We start from the raw sequence: 21,601 nt of genomic DNA on the forward strand, positions 1-21,601 counted from the left end.
GGAGAGACAGGGAGGAATTAAGGAGGGGGGAGGAGGAGAGACAGCGGCGGCGGCAGCAGCGGTGAGGCAGGCAGGAGGGAGGACTGAGCAGTTTTGAGGGGGACAGGCGCGTTGTTCCCTGCGTGGTGCTGATTTCATGTGGAGGAAGCCGAAAGCACCGAACTCGTCTCAGCATTAACGCGGATTTTATTTATTGTCTCCCCTCAAAATGTGTACTCCGTGTTGCATCTCGCAGGTGAGTAACAATACTGCTGCTATTGTTGTTCGACGGTTGTAAACGCCACCATGAAGCGTCAACGACACCATGTAGCGTTATGCTAAGGTGTAACGTCGACTTCGGTCTTGTTCACTGTTGGTATCAATATCTGCTGTCATGCGTAGCTATCGCGAGTCGGCGGTTATTTTCCTGTCGTGGTGAAACGTCTGTCATCCACCGTGATTCATTAACAATATAAAGTATTAAAAAATATTGTACTTTCCACGCTGAACGGAGTGAATAACTTCACCGTGGTAACGTTACAGCCGTTAGAAAGACAAAGAGGGACGAGGCGAGCAGCCAACGGACGAACACTAGGCTACCTGATGTCGACGTGACGTCATCTTTGAGTGTCTTTACAGATGTGTTGGATGGAAACAGTGAAGCGCTTAACACAGCTCAGACATGTACATTGTCTGTGTAAAAAGGTAGTGAAAACGCATCTGCATTGTGGTTGTTCAGTAATGTACAGTTGCACTTTTGTCAGCCACTGAGGGACATCTTGGTCGCCAGCTCTAAAACTTCAAGCCAGTCTGATTTCTAGCTCTTCCACCCCTCACACACACTTTTATGGTTTCATTTTTTCTGTGCTTCTGAATTGCATGTGGACGTATGGTATGCACAATAAATGGTACCCTATTATAAAGTTCAGAGGCTACTTGTAAAAGGCAGACGCACTTGGTAATTAACTACACCTATTATGTACATTTCCCCACTGTGGGACTAGTAAAGGATAATCTTATGGTATTACTCCCTGTATAAATAATGTTGTTCGGCCTACTATTTTTATGTTTGAGGTCAGTTTGGAGTTTCAGAATTACTTGTAAAAGATGCACAGCTTCTGTCTTATTTGGGAGTACACAACATTGTAGCTCTACCTCCTTCTGAATATAAATGGGGACTTTTTAATGAATTGGTTTCTGGTGGGAAAAAAATTACTTTAATAAACACTATTATAACTCCTATAGATGGAAATATAATGGTTACTTTTAAAGCTGAAACTAGTAGTTGATTTATCATGTATCGATTGGAAATGAACTGAAAACAATTTTGATAATTGATCTATCGTTAAAGTCCAAGTAATCGATTGTAAATATCTGTTTCTCTTTGTTCTCCTCCATAATAGTTAAATTATTTACGTTGGGTATTGGACTGTCTGTTGAACATGAACCATTTTCTGGCATTTTATCCATTAAATGATTAAAAGTAGAAATGCTTTGAAAAGACAGGCCGTGGTTCTTATGTAAAGTTAGGGAGGATTTTCTTCAGTGCTGAGCGTCTTTTTTCATCCAGCATCTTGTTTTTGACCACTGGGTTACTACTGCTGAGTGGGCCTAGTCAGGAATTTAATTACAGACACATCCCTCATCTAAGGGGAGCTCACTTCAAGCTCCTGTTCTTTTCAAAGACAGGCTGATGGAAATAAGGAAGGATTAAGAGAAAATAAAGAGCAAACAATAAAATCAGTTTGGTCTTGCTTTGCTGATGGCGCCCTAATCCCTATCACAGACCCCCTATTTAGTTTTGTCGCCGTCTCTATTTATGTATAAACTTGTAATTAGCTTTTTTTTATTGTGCATATATGTGCCCCTCTTGAGGTTGAGAGTAAGCCAAATTGATGTGTGGTCTGTTAATTTCCTCTGGCTCAGAGGTGGAAATTAAGAGAGGGTGGGCGTTATTTGGGTTAGATTTGGAGAGGGGAGCAGGCATGGTGTTGTAGCAGCTCACTGGTAATTTCTCAGTGGGATCGGGGATGTATGCCATATTGTGATGGGATAGGGGGTACTAGGCAACCCTGAGCTAATGTTGAGTTTGGTCCAAAGCGCTGCAAGCATTGGCTGTGAGTGTGGGACAGGACTGGAACCATGTGAGTGTTTCAAGCAGCACAGTTAAAGCAACTTTGGCATGGTACATGAGTCTGTGTGTAGTAGAGACTGCGGTCCAGCAAACATCCTTACTGATAAAGTGTTCTCAAGCACTGAACTTACACACGGCCTCGTGAATGTGCAAGCAAAGAGATTGTTTTCACATTGCGCAACTCTTTTCCCGTACACCAAGCTTGATTCACCAAACATTTTTGTCAGTCTTGTAGTGCAAGGTAAGCTTTTGATAAATGATGTAGGCAGTGTATTGTTATTTATCGTTTGTGGGGTTTTGAAATATTTGTTTCATGATTGATGTAGGTTAAGTGTAATGTTGTATTACTTGTAAAAAGATTTCTGCAATTCTTAAGAATGCCAGCTGATTGGAATGGTATTTCCCATATAAACGTATTGTGAAATGCTTAAATATCGCTAAATGATCGCCAACAACACTCGCACAAACGCAGCGATAACATTAAACGGCAGGTTGACTGCTTGTTGCCGAGGTCACGGCACAGCGGCTGTAATGTCACAGAGGTGCAGGTGATCCTAAAAACAGGTGTTGATGAGCTGTAAAATCATTCGCCTTGTAAAACAGTCAAAGTCAACACGGCCCCCAAACATCTGTAGCTTTTCCCAGTCTACAACATCAATTTCTGGGTCAGTCACACACTTAGAATTACTGGCCAACATGTGAGACATGTTTGCTATTTCCAGCTTCCCCTCAGGAATTTTGCTGTAGTCAGCAGCAGCAGGCGGTTGTTTTCCCACAGGGATATCACTGGCAATCTTTCAACTCTTTTGTCTCTCTTTCAACTTTCATAGAGGAGCGATAACGTCTAAATTGCAACCTCCTCCTTCTGCTCACATCTCACCATGTCTTGTCTCTGAAATTTTATATATTCGTCCAATGGTTGAAAGTGCTGATGTAAGAGTGTGAAATGGCAGCTAACTCTTTGCATTGTGCCATTAGTATCAGTTGAGCCTACAGTATGGCTGTTTCTGTGTAACTGAGGCGTCACACTAGTAGACCGTACACTTTGGGAAGTGAAACAGGCCTTCGGGGAAACACGGCACACCAGTGGATTTGTATGTGGCTGTTGCTCTGATATTCACTTGTATTTTGACTGTCTTCCCGTTCTTGTTTGGTCTGTTTCCTTTGGTTATTTTTGTAACACACCCTTTTGTCTGCACTGATGGGATTGTTTCATTCCTGCCCTGTTCCAGCTCTTCACTGTACCTCAGTTTCCTTTCTTTTCTGTTGGAACCAAGTTTCTCTCTGTTGGTTGTAGCTAGGGGCTGTATTTGCCAAGAAAGAAGCAAATCCCTCCCTTTGTGTATAGGAAACAGAGCACTGATACATTTTTGCTGTGTGTATACAGCTGCCTAGCTATATGGACAATGGTGGAGCTGTCAGTCACAACATAAAGGGAAATGCATTAGGTCTTGCTCTGGAGCTTGGGCCAACGTAACTTGTTTGTGAGAAAGATTCTGCCTATTGTTTTAAATTTTTCCTTCTTTCCCTCTCCTCACTCCGTTCAACCCTATGCATTCATTGCTGTAATCTGAGATAAGAGGGTGTGTCTGCAGTTTCGTCTGAACCGTTGGTCGGTCATGATTCATTGTGGTCAACTTTATCCACTGGCCACTATCATTAAGCTCTTAACTAACAGGGAGTTCCCTCAGTTTTAAAGCAGCCAGCAGTTACAGCAAAGTTTGCTCATGTAAAGCAGAATGAACTAAAGTAAAGTAGGACAGGGAATAAAGATGAATGTATTACGGGATGTATAAATGAACAACCACACTGTAGATTTGAATCATCTAGAGGTTTATATTCCCAAAGATGAAGCCATTGAAATTGTTTTTTCCACAGCCTTACAGTAGACTTGTTTTGATAGTTTTCATCTCAGTTGTGAGTCATCTCTGTCTTCCTGTGCTGCAGGTTTGTTTTCCACGGGAAGGGTTAGCTTTTTGTTTTCACTACTGATACACACAGTCAGCTGATGAAAGACTTTTCCTTCTGTTCAAATTTTTGGAGGGGAAATCTGTGTCAGCCACAGCAGAAACATTTTTTTTTCACCTGGTGCCAAAAACTCCTGCCACAAAATGCCACATGTACGACAAATAGTACTTCTTTGTTTTCGGTATCCCATCCCTTGGAAGCATTGTTGACACATCTGCTTGCTTTGTTGGAGGAGAAACCCCTTAACTGGCTCTGTATCGGTCTACCCCCTCCTGATTCTCCTTTGCTGTGCCTACAGTCTGTAGAGAGTGACCTATTTTTGCGATTGGTCCGTTCATATTGCGCAAGCAGTTGAGTCTGTGTGACTATGTGCTCCAGAGTTTACCCCTTTTGTGTTTGATTTAGGCTGCCCTTGCCATTTCCTGTTTGTTAAATACTGCAATTCTCTTCGTCACTGCTGGGTCGAGCATAATAAGGCGGTAAATAATGGAGGAGGGAACGAAACATGGTAATTATCATCAATGCTCTGATAAACCGCTCACAGATGTGCGTCTTCATGTAGGGCTGTATCACTTTTGTTGAGTAAGCATCCAGCTGTAGGTCATTGTCCTTAAACAATACACGGTCATACAGAATAAAGTGTCTCTGCAACCACTTGCTGAATGACATTTGGGTTCATTTCCTGAGGGTATTCCCACTGCTGTGTCCTGTCCATCCTCTCTGCTCTCACTGATTCCTGTGGGTGTGTGTGTGCTTTGCACTATATCGCCTTTCTCCTGACCCCTACAACAGCTGTAGGGTAGCCAGGGAGTGAGTGATTTAGGGTAAAGGGCACCTCAAGATAACAATGAAGGGGAGAAAATAAGAAAGACAAGAAATGACCACAATAAACCTCAGTGTAACGGGGTGGGGGTGGGAGAGGGTATGGAGCGTATGAGATGAAGAGAGTGAAACAGCTTGAGTGAGAACGAGTCTTTGTCTCTCGAGAGTCCCGCAATCACAGTGAGTGTAGTGAGGCTTGGTGCCTTCAGTGGAGGGTTGTGAGAGACTTGGCATATTTCAAGGCTGGCAAAGTTATACCCAGACAAGTGGTTAAGTGATGCAGCATGTGACGATCTTTGGGACGTATGGCTAGAGCAATCACAAGCTAGTGGGGCTGTTGATACTGAAGAAGGGGTGTACACTGCAGACACGCCAACCACCTGTTGACATACTGGTGGGTCAGGCGGGTAGTGAGGGAGGGGGTGGATGGCCCTTTAGTGGGTAGGGTCAGCGTTGGTTACCATGGCTACTCTTTTTGTATCCGTGTACAGGGGAATTCCTGTAAACATTGCCCTCTCCTGGCTCCCCCTCCCATCATCAGCTCTGCTGTTGGGCCCCACGCTGTGAGCAGTCTGCCGTTGAAACACCCCCTAACTAATGAAATCTAAACAACCTCACAACTTAAATTATCTTGTTTTTTTCCGGCTTACTTTCAGACTGTTGGGGTTAATTAATCGCCCATTGAGAAAGACATGTGGGTGCACCGGAGACAAAGGGAAGGGCTTATCCTGTTAAGCTGTGTTTAATCAAATGGAGACCAGGGGCCACATACATAAGATCCAAGGCAAGAAATCTGTGTATGCATAAAAGCAGAAATATGCATGTGGCCTTGGAGGCAGAATCTCAAACATCTTCACACATGCTCTTCCGTATTATCTCGGGAATTGGTAAATTGTGTGCACGTGTACAAGCTTAATACGACCTCCACGAGTGGATAATAACTCCACCACTCTTGAATCCTGACAGAGAATAAACTGGCCTCATTCTTTGTTTCATCTAGCATCTAAGAAGTCTTTGTTTTGTTGCCCTCAAACCATTACCAGATAGCTCGAGTATGTCAGATGTATGATTTGATCTATTTTTCTGCTGTCCTTAATTCTGCATTAGAGTGTTGGTAAAGGAATTTCACATGGACCTTGTTTGTTGACCTATTTAACTTTGCTTGGATAAACTTGTCTCCACAAGTTGGGAGGGTTTCACTGTTTATCTCAAGGACTCTACAGTAAGACAGACAAGTAGCCTGCTATCACAGGGGCACAGTCCACCAAGCTTTTCAGATGAGGAATGGATTCCCACACTTTTAATTTCTGAATCTGAAAGGTGCAATTAAGTGTTTTGTTCTTGATTTCCTCCTGTAACAAGAGCAACATACCAAGCAAGGTTTTTTTCAGCTTTTTTAGAGAGGGCCGAGTGGAAACGTAATTGAGTTTGGTTTCACACAGGAGTCTTTTTTTAAGAGAACTAGCAAACCGACACCATACAGCTATTATCAAAAAGCCGAGGCTATTGGTAACCATTCTTCAGCTCCAGGCAAAACACAATTAATTCCATTTAGAAAATACTGGCAGGGAAACCATGGAGGCAGAGCCATGTCGGCAGAGAAGTAGCTTGATCCTGACCATGTGCCTGTGTGGATCCACGAGTCTGCAGCATACCGCACATTACTGGCATCTGGAGCGGAACGCAACACATCAGACAATGTTGCACACTGGCTTTACTACATCAGTACACTGGCCAGATTACAGACCCCGGCTTAGGACACACACACACACACACACACACACACAAAGGCTAAGATTTCAACTAAGACTGGAAGGCAAATTGAACTGAAATTGCTATGATGCATAAATAGGCCTGGAGGAAAAAAGAATTTGGGGTGTCCTGGTGGACTTGATTGTATGACTATGACAATTGTTCTTCCCCTTGTATGTCTACCCTCATTTCATGTCTGTCTTGATTGTACCCTATTCAATAAGAGCAAAAATAGCCCCAAAAATATGAAAATTTCACCCACATGTGAATCTGACCTACGACATATACAGTAAAAAGATTAAGTATTAAGTGTCCAGGTTTAGTATTTCAGGGACAAAGATTAACTAAATACAGCCTCAGAAGAGGAAACACTTTGTTGACATACATTGACATGATAGATTTGTTTTGACATGACGTAGTTTGTATTGTGGCATATACCAGTTGGTACTGCTGTTAGTCAACGATGAGGAAACAGAGCATCAGAAGGTAGTAATTTAATTTCTCAAGGTTTTATTTGTCACATACTCAACATAGCTCTACATAGTTAAATGCATGTCTGCCTCCTCCAGTACTGTGCTTGAAATATAAATTAAAATATATAATATATACAAGATATACAACAGAGAAATATATATATATATATAATGTATAACAAAGATAAGATGATGTGTGCAAAGATAAATAGTGGTTTATTGTAGAATTTAAGATGACAGTGTGTATGCATCTATATACAGTGTATATACATGTATGTATGTATGTATGTATGTGTGTCTGTCAATCATCCCACCTAATTCCATAACAGTAGGTCCTAGAGCCATGTTTTCCCTGGAGCTCAAAAATACTCAACCATATACAGATCAGCCTTGGCCTGCTACCCACGTCACATTACCTTTTTTCACGAGCAAAGCAATGAGCACCAATGTACCCGTGTAGTGTACCACACCTCAACTATAGACTACAACAGAAGTTCACCTCTCACCACAGCAGTGTGTGTTCTGCAAAAAGCAGGGTGGGGTGGCTACAGGAAGACGCTATACTGTATAATTATAGAGCCTCGTCTTTCCTAAATAGAACACAGGGCCTGTCTTTATGAGACTGTCCTGTATGAGGTCCTGTCAGAAGAAACAGAGTAGGCCTCTGTGAGAGAGTGTGTTTTCGGACAAGACTTCACTGTCTACACACACCAAGGGATGCCACTGTGAAGGAGGGGGAGGGATTCTTCCTTCGTGACAGAAACCATGAATGAGCAAAGACACAGTCAGGCGAGTGTCTTCTATTACACGATTCCCCCTGTCTGGTAAGTTGCCCTAACTGACCTGAACTAAGTAGTAGCTGTTGCAGGGTTATAGGGTAAAGGGAGAAGCTTTGGAAAGATGAAAATGCACTAGAAGGCCCTAGTGACTTTAATGTAAGGTTCTTTGTCATTATAGGGTTATGCATGTTGCATTTTATTAGATGAACTCCCTACTAAACACCTGTGGGATGTGCGATAGAGTCTATCTCTTAAGGGGTTTTTACACTGGAGTCTTGTCAGTCTTGTGTTGTCTGGCCTTGGAGTTTTCCGGCTTGCCGGCATATTGGACAAAGGGGGCGATGTCGTTAACTGTTGTGCAACCCACAGCCAGGAGTTTTAAAAGCAGGAAACAGCTGATCAGCAAGCTGGTCTGGCCATCACTTCAACCGCAACAGTAAAATATCAACCATAGAGATGAGAAACTGGAAAGCTTGTTAAATCCGTGAGATGCTGACCATCACGGCAGAAAGGTTTTAAATTCTCAAATCACATGGACGATGACTTCTTCCGATGCATATGTTGTACGTGGGAAAAGAGGAATATTACGCCTCAGATTCACATAGACAGACCGGCAAACTGCCACCTTTGCCTGGCTGCCAATGTGACGGCTTTTCCATATAAAACACCTTGTAGAACGTTGAACCTTGAATTCATAGAAGTGTTGTGTTTATAATGTTCAATTCAGAAAGACCCCTTCAGGCACAGCCGGTAGTTCACTGGTTTTGGCTTCTAGGGTTTAACCAACTGTAGTAATTTACTTCTCCTATTTCTGTCCATATGATATACATTGCATGTCTGTCCATCCTGAAAAAGTACTACCTTGCTTATTGCTCCTCCTGAGGTTTCTCCCTTCTTCTGAGTTTGTTTCTTCTATTTTAGTCTGAACTGAATTGAAGGTCTAAGGAGGATAGAGATGTTATGCTGTTCAGATATATTCCGCCTCTGTGTATTTCAGTTGTTACCCTATGTCCACTGCTCTTAATTTCTAAAATGTTACTCTTACAAACCTTTTGTTGCTATTTGTGAGTGTTTTACTTTTTCAACCAAATGCATTTTAGTGATTTGGGAGAGTTTTTGATTGCTGTGTTTTCTTCCTTCCAGCAAAATCAAAGTGCAGCTTCTGTAGCTGACAGAGATTGTTGCAAAATGTACACACAAACCTTATCCTACCTTATCTAAGTGCCTTGTAAATACATTATGTCTGTATCAGATGGCTTATAACCATGTGGAAAATTCTGAAACTGATATGGTAATGTTTTCCCCACCCCTCCCTCTCTTCTCTATTGTTCTCTTTGTGCAGCTGGCCTGCTGCTGCGGCTCAGCAGCCTGCTCGTGCTGCTGTAACTGCTGCCCCAAGATCAAACAGTCCACTGGGACCCGAATCATGTATGCCCTCTACTTCCTGCTGGTCACTGTCATCTGTGTGATCATGATGTCTCCCACTGTGGAGGAGGAGCTGAAAGAGCATGTAAGTACATAAATCACACACAGAAAAGTTTGTGTAAATAAGTACACACTTCTTAAATGTTAATTGCGTGAATATTGAGGCATATATTTTAAGTGTTTGAATTGTTTGTGGTTTGAGGTGGTAATTATAAGAAGGCAAGACAAAGTATGAAAGAATAGGCCGCACTGAGAGAAAATTAAAGCTCTCATCTGTGCTCCATAACAGCGTCATTATAAATGGAAAGTGAGTGGAGTGGTTCTGAAACTCTCAGTCCTAAAAGCCTAACAGATAAGTGCTTCTATAGAACAGTGATGACTGGTGATACGTTATGATGAGATTTACTCAGATCGACTCAGGTTGGAGATCATGATTTCCTGTCTGTCAGCTGTGTAGGCAGAATACCTGCTGACTTCTTGGGGTGTCATGGGGTGACACGCAGTACAGTTATTGGGCTCATTATAGTTATATCGGTGTCATCAGTTTGTGCGCACTCACACTGTCCATCCGTACCGTGCCCGAACAGGTTTTACGGGTAAAGCCTAGTTCATTTGACCAGTGTGAGTGCAACTGCACCGCGCCTAGCTGCGGCCAGCTTGCCGGCCACGGACCGTTTGGGAGAGGTGGGCTTTTGTAAAGCACGTCTGCACGTGTACAAGCACGAGCGTGCGCACGAGCACGAGCACGAGGCCTACGGCGGCTCTGACGTAATTTTATGTGCGCCTGTTTGGACATAGAAGAAAAACATTTGGTCGGATGAAAATATTCAAAAACAGTCGAACAAGACGCACAAAAACTCTGAGGTCTATGGAAAGATTTGTAAACAAAGCGACACATCGCTATCACAGGCGTGGGCAGGAAAAATATTTTGAAATAATTTTCCAAAAACAAGCAAACCAATTTAATCTTGTAGGGTTCTGTGAGTGTATTCCTTTATAATTTGGTTGATCCAGTCGTCAGAGCAGAACCACGGCTCAGCTGAAGCCCACTTTGCCCCTATAATGTTCACTAATTTGCAGTGCTCTCTGAGGACATGCCCCCCACCATCTTACTAATATCTTTTATCTTTTATATTCACGCTTTTACATTCTTTTTGTACAAATACAGGTTTGCAGGGCACATTGATGGATTTTTTTTGGATTTGAGGAATGGGATTGTCGCGTGACACAACTTATTTCTGCTTGTTAAATATCTGCTGCTTTCTGATTCTAAAAAAAAAAATGTATTTAATTACTGGTTTCCAGATTCAGAGTCGTTAATTCTGTCGTGTGAGTGACCTAGTTTATTGAATAGAAGAGTGGGGGTCGGCTCAGAGGCTGTAGTTATACCGTGACCTTTTACCCTGTTTGGCCTACCGCTACGTCTCTACTCTCCCCAGGATTCACTTTGCAGAAGTTAGTAACTGTAAATAAAACGAGGGTAAAAATGTATACTGACATTGAGCAGATTTGAACAGGAAAGAGAACATATTTGTAGGTTACACACTCTCCACACATATTTTGAAATGGGATGTTCTCTTATTAGGTGAGCCAACTTTTGTGTTAACTCTGGGGTGTAAATGGAATAAAATTTCAGAGAATGTCTTCAGGATCACCTACAACATCTGACAATCTGCCATCTTCCACCCTCTCCTTTCTCTTAATGTGTTGTCTATTGATGTAGTGTTGTTAACTTGCCTTCTGTGAGTGTCTGTGTGTATTCTTCGTAAAGCGTCTTTGATTGCAAAGAAAAGCGCTATAAAAAACAATATATTATTTTCATTATTATCAAAATGAACTAGTGTTGGCTTTGCTTTGCTGTCAGGCCAAATTAAAGTTTGCAAACATTGCTACAGGCAAGTAGCCTCGCGAATCAATCCATCTGGCCGAGTCAGGTTAACAGGCAAGGCAGCCACCACACTTTTTCACCTTCAAATCCCGTAGGCCATAGTCGAGGAGGCAGGATTTCAGGCTGGTAGCTTTTTGATTTTTTACTGCACACCTAGCCTCTGAAGTTGGGAGAAGATGCACAGGAGGCCTTCTGCTCTCTCCTTTGATCTTTATGGCTTTCAATGTGTTTTTCCTCTCCACGTTACCTCTTTGAATCGTAATAATGCAGGATTATTATCAGATTGACTTTCTGTGCTAGTTTCTGAGGAATTCCAACTCAACTGGAAGGTTTTTGTGGCCCGTGCTACATTATAGTTATCCTTCTTTCTCTCTTGTCTGAGTGAGTATTGATAGCTGAATATTTGAGTATGAGAAATGACTTCCCTGTTTCAAGGTACCATACTGTATGTACAGTCTAGTTGCTGTATCAGCGTTCAGAAGACTGGGAAAAGCCCTGTCAGCTGACTGTGTTACTATGGCAATGGCTGGAAGCTTCTGTGTTATTTGAAGACAGTGACATTTTTCCACCAATCTTCTGCTGTTTTTTCTTCTCTCTTTCTCTGCTAGTCTCTGTTGTACAGTATTATAAGACTAGGGCAACCTTGTAAAAGCCCCCTCCAGGCACAAAATGGCATCTGATAGCCCCACGCAAAGCCTGCTGAGTAAAACACAAGTGTGTGTGTGTGTGTGTGTGTGTGTGTGTGTGTGTGTGTGTGTGTGTGTGTGTGTGTGTGTGTGTGTGTGTGTGTGTGTGTGTGTGTGTGTGTGTGTGTGTGTGTGTGTGTGTGTGTGTGTGTGTGTGTGTGTGTGTGTGTGTGTGTGTGTGTGTGTGTGTGTGTGTGTGTGTGTGTGTGTGTGTGTGTGTGTGTGTGTGTGTGTGTGTGTGTGTGTGTGTGTGTGTAACACTTATGTATTCTAAAATACTGTTACTTTGTATTGGTCAGAATTTGATAGACTATCTAGTGATGTCCTGAAGCCATTCAAAGCAAGGGCCTTTACATTTCCTATTCGTTTTTGAATCCTATATTCCTAAGAAAAAATTGTTTAAATCTTTTCTTCTGACACGGTTTTGGTGAAGTGCTTTGGTTGTTTAAAAAAACACGCTAGTACAGCAGTGGTAAAGCCACAGTGGATATTCTGTCAAATTCTAAACAATAAAAAAATAACAAGATTTCAGAATAAATCCATTATTTATCATTCGTTCTGTGTATATACATGCACACAGCCAGTCACACACTGGGCACAGTGGGAAGTCCCAGCTAAGAGAGCAACCATTGTGCATATGAGAGTGCTGGTCTTTTCTCAGGAGATTTACAGCTGTCTGAAACAGCCGGCCCCCTTCCCTCTTAATCACAACACCATGGACATGCTAATATGGCCCTCAACATGAGACAAAAGCTCCAAAATGGGCTTTTTACTCTATGCTCTGATCTGGCTCTGGACTGTGCTGCACACTGAGGTAATGACAACTCAATCCACTGGCGTCTCACCCATGTGTGCAAACTCAAGGACATAAATACTCTGCCAATAGTTCGTAAAGCCAACTCAAATCATTAATTATCTGAAAGTAAATATCTGTAATTCTCTCAAGAATTGACTTCTATTTGAAAAGCAGCTCTTGTATTTGACTTTGATTTACACGGTCAGGGGGCATCAGAGAAGGGAATAGATATTGGAGCCTGTGTTCTGTGGTTATCATTTCAAAGGGTGCTTCCTCTGTTGGCACTGAGCCCCTGAACCACTTCCAATTTCCTGTTAAAGGCCAAAGCAAAGTCCTCATCTTTTTTACTGACTCCACTTTTGCTCTCTTCTCTTGTTATTCAGCTCATTATAGGCTGAAATACATTTTGAAAATGTATTTTAATCTTTCTGTCTAGCTCATGCACTCTTTGCTTTTTGCTATTCCCAATCCCTCTCGCTTCCTAAGAAAAGGCGGTTAATTTATTCATCTGTGTCTTTTGTTGGTGTACACTGACAGTTAGTTGTAAGGCCCCTCTAACAGCATGTAGAGAACGAAGGATGAAAGAGGGCTTCATGGAGAGAAAGAGGGGTTGTTGTTGCTGCCTGTTCTCTCTTTCTGCTCCTTTAGAGGCATGACGCTCAGAATAGACGCGGTTGGGCCTTTTCTCTAAGGCCGTGTACTAGACAAACATGAGGAGAGGTGGGGGGGTTCAACACCATAATGATCTAATCTAATATGATCTTGTCAATCAGATCCCATTCTACAGCGAGTTGTGTGAGAAGATGAAAGCAGGCGAGAACTGCAAAACTCTGGTTGGCTACTCTGCCGTCTACAAGGTGTGCTTTGGCATGGCCTGCTTCTTCCTATTCTTCGCCATCTTCACCATACGAGTCAACAACAGCACAGGCTGCAGGGCGGCCGTGCACAACGGGTAAGAGGCCCTTGTTCCTCTTTTGTTCGACCTCTGCCCTGCCGCTCGTTAAACCATTCATTTATAATATCTAGCAGGAACCTTACAAAGGCCAAGTTAAATTAAAAACATGACTGAGGGTAGGTACTGTATATTACTCCCAGGCTGGTTTTCATTAATGCAGACATTAGTCAGCTCCATTCAGTATCTCAGTATAAACGGTTAAAAAAAAACACCACATATTGTGAGCAAACAGCCGTGTCCTGCAACATGACATCTCTGGATAGTTTTCCTGAATACAGGTATGACACAAACATAAGAATCTGTTATCTTCAACACCAGAGCTTGTGCTGCACCATTTTTCAATTCCTCATAATATGTGTTCTGAATTGACGGATGGATTTCTTGGATTTCCCTTCCAAACACTAGTGTTTGAAAAACACTTTCCACAAGGACCGGTTTGAAATCAATTTCAAGTTATAAAAAAAAAAAAATTACATTTATTCTTGTGCAAGAGGAGAATAGACAGTACACTTCAAATCAGTGACTCCCAGCATGTTCTGAAGTCAGTCTTCATGAAGTCTTTTAACAGTCAGGTGGAAGAAAAACAGTTGTCATGGTTACATATTTAGAAAACACAAGTAGTTATCTCCAGAGTTCCCAAAACAATTCCTCCTCAGCAGCCGCTGCACAAACGAGGCTAAAGGCTCCTTTCCCACAGTCGACGACAAAACAATTTACACAGCCGGAGCTCACACATTATAGTATTATAGTGTTCTGAATTTTTCCATCAACTAACCATCAAAATTCTGACACAACACCTGTCCGGAGTCATTGTTTTGTATGTTCTGATTTATTTATTTTTCATTTCATTCATGTACAAACTTTAACATCTTCACTGCTTTGATATCAGGTTCTGGTTGCTGAAGTTTATTGTGCTGGTGGCGTGCTGCGCTGGAGCCTTCTTCCTGCCTGAAGAGGAAACCTTTCTGGAAGGTAGTAGACCTGCAGTGCTGTAATCTGTTTTTTTTTGTTTTTAAGCCGGTATTCATAATGTATTTTTGCTAGATATTATCATTAATAAATCACCCTCAATGGTGCTAAAAAGTGGTAAACACATGTTATAAGGAAATATATAAAGATATATTTCTAATCCTTTGTATAGTTTTAATACAAGCCTATAGTATGGATGTGAAACAAGTCAGATATATCTGCTGTAAGGTTTTCTCATCTCTAAAACAATATCCATGTGTCTCCCTCCCTTCCATGCCACAGTGTGGCGCTACATAGGAGCAGCTGGTGGGGTTCTTTTCCTGCTGATCCAGCTCTTGCTGTTGGTGGAGTTTGCACACAGATGGAACACAAACTGGTGAGAGCAACATGTCTTCTCTCTGTGCTTGTCTTTTTTGTCCCAGTGACAGCGTAAGTCCAGATCGCTTACGTAAGCAGGGACGGCCTGTAAATGGGAGCACTGTAGTGCTTTTTATCTCAACTTTCGAAACTCCGAGGGTGGGTCGTATTATTTTATGAGGTTATTTAGATGAAAAAAGTTTGGGAAGAGGGAGCTTTGTGTTTTTGTGGTCGGGGTGGGGGTGGGGGGCTTGGCTACGGGCCGACCTGATGTAGATTAGCAGGATGCATTTACGTTTTATGTCTTGGTAACCAATGCAGTAAGCCTAAAGTTCTCAATGTTAATCGGTATGTGCACTTTTTTTTGTTTATTTTTTAGTAAAATCTTGAATATCCAGACGAGGTAAAGTGGAATTGAAAGCACTCGAGCAAACATAAACCTGTCTCCTCATCTTCTCTGGGAGCAGAAATAACTCACCTAACATAACTTTCTCTCTTTTTCTTTAGGCCAATCTCCCCCATGTCAGTTTTCTTTGCTTTTTTCCCCCGTTCACTTTTTTTCGTATTTAATTTGTTACCCTTGTTCATGTTGTGTTTTTTTCCTTTCTGTTGTCTGGCTCCCTCTCTCTCTCTCTCTCTCTCTCTCTCTCTGTCTCTCTCTCTGTCTCTGTCTCTCTCTCTCTCTCTCTCTCTCTGTCTCTGTCTCTCTCTCTCTCTGTCTCTCTCTGTCTCTCTCTCTGTCTCTGTCTCTCTCTCTCTCTCTCTCCTTCTTTCTGTCTGCAGGAGTTCAGGAGTAAAGCATAATCGTTTGTGGTACGCAGCTTTGGCCTTCGTGACTCTGATGCTGTTCACTGGTGCGGTAGCAGCCTTGGTCTTTATGGGTGTGTTCTACACCGATCCTGAGGCCTGTTTATATAACAAGATCTTCTTGGGCATCAACGGCAGCCTGTGCCTCATTGTCTCTCTGTTGGCCATCTCCCCGTGCATACAGAAATGTGAGGACCTGTACCTACAAGCACATTATCTCATTTGACTGTGTGCAAATGAAAATACAAGCATTTGCATTTCGATGCCATTTGGAGAAACTTACTTGGCTTACCACAAATAGTAATTCACAAATAGCAACAACAAGATAATGCTAAAAGAAAGTAGCGGCAACTTAGACTGTTGGCTATAAAGCTGAGAGTATTTTGTAAAATGCGTTTGCACCCTCTCAGTCAGTAAAGCTGATGATGATGATGACATTCTTTATTCACCTTTGTATCCCTGCAGTGCAGCCCACATCAGGCCTGCTGCAGCCAGGAGTCATCAGTGTGTACGTCATGTATCTCACCTTCTCTGCCTTCTCCAGCAAACCAAAAGAGGGTGAGTGTGAACAGGCAAGCCATCTTCACCCAGTAGTTAGAACCATGGTCGGGTATCAACTTCGATCATCGCACATTATTTATGTTGTATAATGTATGTATAATGTGGCAAATTTTAAATTTTAAAACATGACCGTTCTGTATTGAAGATTGATTCAGACTACCAGGATGGCATTCACAGGGCTGCTCTTCTTACAACTCTTGCTGTTGCACAGTCACACTTAGGAATGGGAACACAATCAATATGGATATATATTAAAGGTCCCATTTTGAGAAAACGAGATATACATGTCTTTGTTTTATAAAAACTGGTCAAGGTGCTACATAAATAATATGAAGTATCAAAATGCAAGTATGAACCTAAGAATAAACATATTTCCCCAATAATAATAATAATATATGATAATTATAATTATAATAATAATAATAATAATAGTAGTAGTAGTAGTAGTAGTAGTAATAATTATAATGAAATAAGAAAATACACATTAAGATGAGGGCATTCCTCTTGCTCAGTTGCAAAAAAGAGATCTTTAACTTTCTCTCTGTTGAGTACACAGATTTGTCAAGGATGACAATCCTAATGATTTCATAACAGATAAAGAATCCAGCACATCTGTTCTGTGAGTTGTTGTTACACCCAAGAGGAAGAAACATACACCAAACACAAAGAAATGAGGCCTGTCTAAGATAAAGCATTAAATCTTTATGATACAGGTAAAAAGTTTAACATGGAGCTTTAGGGAAAGTCGTGATTTATGAATGAATTACTCTGTAGACTCTAAGGTAAAGTGTTTCCACAGTAGCTGTCTATCCTGCGCTGCTATTGCAAAGATATTACCTTAAATATTTAATATCAGCACATGCCTCCTAAGTAACACTTAAGAAGGCCTACACCACAGACTGTTAGTGAGGGTTTATGTGCTTTTGTACTTGGCGTATGTTGTATTCATTTCCCCTTCCGCTCCTCTCAATACTGCTAACGCTGTTCCAAAATACACACATGCTCTCTGCATCTTTTGCAATCTCCCTACTCCTTACAATACTCACTGTACTTCCCATGCCTCATCCGTCTCTGTCTGCACATTCTATCTGTTTAGTGGTGGAAAGAAATGGTGTGAACACAACCGTGTGTGTGTTTCCCTTCAACTCTGGGACGGAGAGTGACAAGAAGATTGTCACTGGTTTTGGAACCGTTATCCTGTTTGGCTGCATCCTTTACTCTTGGTAAGACGCACACACACACACACACACACACACACACACACACACAGCTCTTACGTCTCCTTTTCTATGTCTACACAAATACAAGCCATGTTTCTCTATAATATATGTATTTTTAGTGCTATATCTTTCCATTTAAAACGTTGAGAGTTATGTGAAGGCTACAATCCAAACCCATTAACAGCTGTTCTGTTTTAAACAATGTGGAATAAAACTAATGTATTTCAGGCAGGCTGTAGCGACAGAGACAGGGTTGTTTTGATTGGCTGCTACTCCGAAGAGGCAGTGCATGATTGGCCATGGCTAAAATAAGGGTGTGAGAGATGAGAGCTATGGCTTTTTTGTGTTTGTTCACATGTGTTTCCCATCAAGTGAAGGCATTATGTCTCTTGTGGTCGTTCCCTGAAGGGGAGGAGGGAATTAGACTCTGCAGCAGATTAATGGAAAAATACAAAGTGACGGAATTCCAACCTTTCTCTCCTTCCATCTGTGTTTCTATCTTTTCCCTGTAGCTTGACGTCCACCACCAGGCGAAGCTCTGCAGCGCTCAGAGTGTGTAGGAACAGTGAGCCAGAGATTGAGGTAAAGTGGATTAATGAAATATACAGACGAGTTAAACAGATTAACAGGACTTGAAAACCCAACTGACCAGACACTCCCAATTAGATTCAAATGAAAGGAATTAGGCCCAAGAGACAGACTATGTGTGTGTGTGTGAGTGTGTATTCCAGTTTGGTGGTAACCTGTATGTTTTTCTTTATCCTCCAGAGAGCTCGCTGCTGTTTCTGTTTTGGAGATGACACAGGTGAGAAAAGTCAAATAATTTCTCCTCACTATCGCATCCTGTTTTTTTCCTCTCCCTCGCTCTCTCCCCCGTGCCTCTCCAGCCCGTTCAGTGTGATTGCATATGTCACCAGCCGTAGTGTTTGCACACAGAGGGGCTATGCTCATTCCTATTCCTCAGCTAGGATGGTGAGAAAGTATTGGTCAGCAAACGTAGATGATGTCACTGTTACTAGGAGGATAGTATGACACAGTGAAGCAGAACTAGCAGAAAAGTGGAATTGTGGGTAGGCTTACACTGCCCTCTGCTGACAAAAAACACTGTTGTATGTTGACAAATATAACCACCAGAAATATCTCAACATACTCACATATTCTATTTGAGAGTGGCAAATCATTTAAATTAGACATCAGTGTTTTTAGACATTCTCTCATTAAAAGTGTCACTCACCCGCGTGTGTTCTTTAGATGACTATGATGAGGAGAAGACTGGTGGAGGCCAGAACGTGATGTACGATGAGAGAGAGGCAACCATCTACAGCTACTCCTACTTCCATTCTGTCTTCTTCCTGGGATCCCTCTATGTCATGATGACCGTCACCAACTGGTTCCAGTAAGTTTGATTGTGGTGAAATGACTCAACTACGTAGATGTCACTTAGTTCATTCAGTGGATATTAAATAATAACTTAGGTGATTTCAGAGTCAACTCCAGTGCACAATTTGCAACATATATAATTATTCCAATCAAATGATTAAGATTTATTCGATCAGCTGGGGAAAAAATATCAGTTACAGTATCAACATGCAGGTGGTCTGATTGGCAGATACAAGATACTTGATGAGTTAATATGTCACTTTGTTTCATGTATGAAATATCTATAAATTAATAATATCTATTTATAACGATAAATGAAATCTACCTTTCCTTTCACTAACAAACTTTTTTTCACTGCAGACATTTTGAAGTGTCATAGGGTGTAATTGAAAATGTTAATCAGGACTCCGTTCTATTTTTGATAAGCCATTTTCCAGGATTCCACTTACAGGAGCACTGTTTAGGTTTTTCTCCCATCTTGTGGTAAAACTGTATATTGCATTTAAACAAATAGTGCTCTCTAGCACCTCTCTCGCTTTTTCAAATGTGCGTGGCGACCACGGGAGGCACTATGTTAATGTTTCGGTTCATGGGTTATTTCCGCTGCAGCTATTTAAAAAAAAAAAAAAAAACTCACTGCTACCTGCTGAACATAAAAAAGCAGACATATGAGCAGTTAGCGTCTATCCGATGTACATAGTGAAGCACTTGGCTGCTAATGAGTCTCGGTGTCTTTGTTCATTTCTCTCACTGTGTGCTTACTTCGGACAGTTACGATAACCATAAGATTGAGAAGCTGTTAGACGGGAGCTTGTCAGTGTTCTGGATCAAGATGGTCTCCTGCTGGGTCTGCCTCATACTCTACATGTGGACCCTCTTCGCTCCAATGGTCTGCCCGAAGCGCTTTGAGGCCTAGGACTCCCACTTGAGTAGTAGGAGTACACTCGAGTCAGGCTACTCTGATTCTTGGGACGTGACCAGGCAGAAGTTCTCATGCTGAGGCAAGGGACCAGCCCCCCAACTCCCCACTTTACCTTGAAACACAACCCTACACTACCCTCAGTGTTCAATATGGAGGATTATCTGTTGCCTTTTGTTTTATATGCTAGTGTTTATTTTACTTTGTTTTACAATGTTAAACTGTTAATACTTTGATGGTAACTTTGTTATCTTTTACTACCACTTACTCATGGAGTTTTGTATCACGTTCAGATTTGAAATTGCATAAAGAATCGTGGGAGTTGAGTTACATTGTGAAACATGAGAAGTGTCCGCTCTCTATAGATTCCTTCATAATTTCAAATTTGAAAGTATATTTGTAAGTATTTCCTGTGTGTGCTCTTTGATTCTCGCTTTCTAGCCAAGCATTACAGTTCTGTATAGTTGGACCATAAAGTTGTAGCAAAGTTTTGGGACAAATGTATTTTCAGATTAGAGAGGTTAAAAAAGAAAAAAATGATTTAAGTGTCTTAAGTCATTAGAAATCATTTTGTGAAGGAATTAAATTAGATTTGTCCCCGGCTCTGTTTAAAAACTCATCTCTCAGGCTCACATGTAAGCTGCATATGTTTGTGCTTTGTTATTTTGCCCCCTTTTGTAGAAGTTTTCTATGCAACGGAACAAGCTCTTTTCGATATTATACCCAGTGTTGTGAAGTTTCCACTTAGATAACAACGTATCAGATTTTATTAATGTCAGTGCTCACTTTGAGCCAGATCTTTTCGTAAGAAAATCCATGTTATCTGTACAATATTTCAAGTCATCATTGTTGTTGTGCAGGGCAGTGCTCTTTAAATCAAACTGCCTTACGTCAAAGTGACATTAGTGGAGCGCCGCCTCTCTGGAAGAGCTGCAGTGACACAGATGAGGAACCTTTGCCAAAGGTAGATGTCAGAAAACAACCAACTACTCTAAAATAATTGTTTGGTTAGTTACAGAGGAAAAATATAACATTATGTATTTGCATGCACACACAGACACTTGAATCAGCTGTTTTTTGTACAGTTATAAAGGCTTTTGTTACATGTCAGCTCATAATGGTGGTCAGAATAAGGTAGCATGAGTGTTTTTATTAGTAAGTTATTCAACACTGGATGTTGAGTTTACTGCTGAATTAAAATTCACACAAAGACCTTCGCCTGTTTATCTGTGTAACAGATTTCTTTTGTATTATATAAATATACAATGTATTGCACACTGTCAACTGCAAGTCGTTTGTTTCTCATTGGTCACTAAATCAGTTTGTCCTTTTGTCTGATTACATTCCTAACATGTTTTATAATAGGTACATTTTTGCTTCAGTTACGTGATCTGTGGAAAGTTTCTTTCAATTTATGCTTTATACAACTGCAAATGTTGTTAAGTGACTTGTCTTTTTTTGGAAACGTCTGCATTTTAACTATTGGTATGAATGTAGAAATTAAATGATGCTCTGCAGCTTTGATATCAATCTTAAAAAAATCCTAAATCAGATCGCAGGACCCACTGTGAAGGCTGTGTTTGACCATAACACACAGGAACACTCTTGGACCAAGCAGTATGTTTGAAATACAGAGATGTGGGTGCCATGCACTTCATTGTTCACACTCTTTCAATAAAATATCCATTGAATGCCATGTGGTGTCTCAATTCACCATGTTTTCCTTCATAC

The 21,601-nt window shown here is 41.3% G+C and overlaps 1 protein-coding gene across 1 annotated transcript; it reads left to right on the forward strand.

Annotated features, from left to right (window-relative positions):
* The first annotated feature begins 91 nt into the window (after nt 1–91).
* Nucleotides 92–21,560, forward strand: serinc5 (serine incorporator 5). The gene is made up of 12 exons (XM_083913228.1): nt 92–235; nt 9,250–9,417; nt 13,476–13,654; nt 14,547–14,629; nt 14,909–15,002; nt 15,767–15,978; nt 16,256–16,348; nt 17,448–17,574; nt 18,084–18,153; nt 18,340–18,376; nt 18,823–18,967; nt 19,723–21,560. Exons 1-12 carry the CDS (start codon nt 209–211, stop codon nt 19,865–19,867), a joined length of 1,380 nt encoding a protein of 459 aa, XP_083769354.1. The 5' UTR covers nt 92–208; the 3' UTR covers nt 19,868–21,560.
* The last annotated feature ends 41 nt before the right edge of the window (nt 21,561–21,601 follow it).

The sequence above is a fragment of the Echiichthys vipera genome (genome assembly GCF_963691815.1).
Source record: "Echiichthys vipera genome assembly, chromosome: 4".
Taxonomy (NCBI): Eukaryota; Metazoa; Chordata; class Actinopteri; order Perciformes; family Trachinidae; genus Echiichthys; species Echiichthys vipera.

Excerpts from the sequence above, each read along its gene's own strand:
- serinc5 (XM_083913228.1), top strand. The coding sequence starts at position 209 with ATGTGTACTCCGTGTTGCATCTCGCAG. Across the intron at positions 15,979-16,255 it reads CTCCCCGTGCATACAGAAAT|TGCAGCCCACATCAGGCCTG; the intron begins GTGAGGACCTGT and ends GTATCCCTGCAG. Across the intron at positions 18,377-18,822 it reads CTGTTTTGGAGATGACACAG|ATGACTATGATGAGGAGAAG; the intron begins GTGAGAAAAGTC and ends TGTGTTCTTTAG.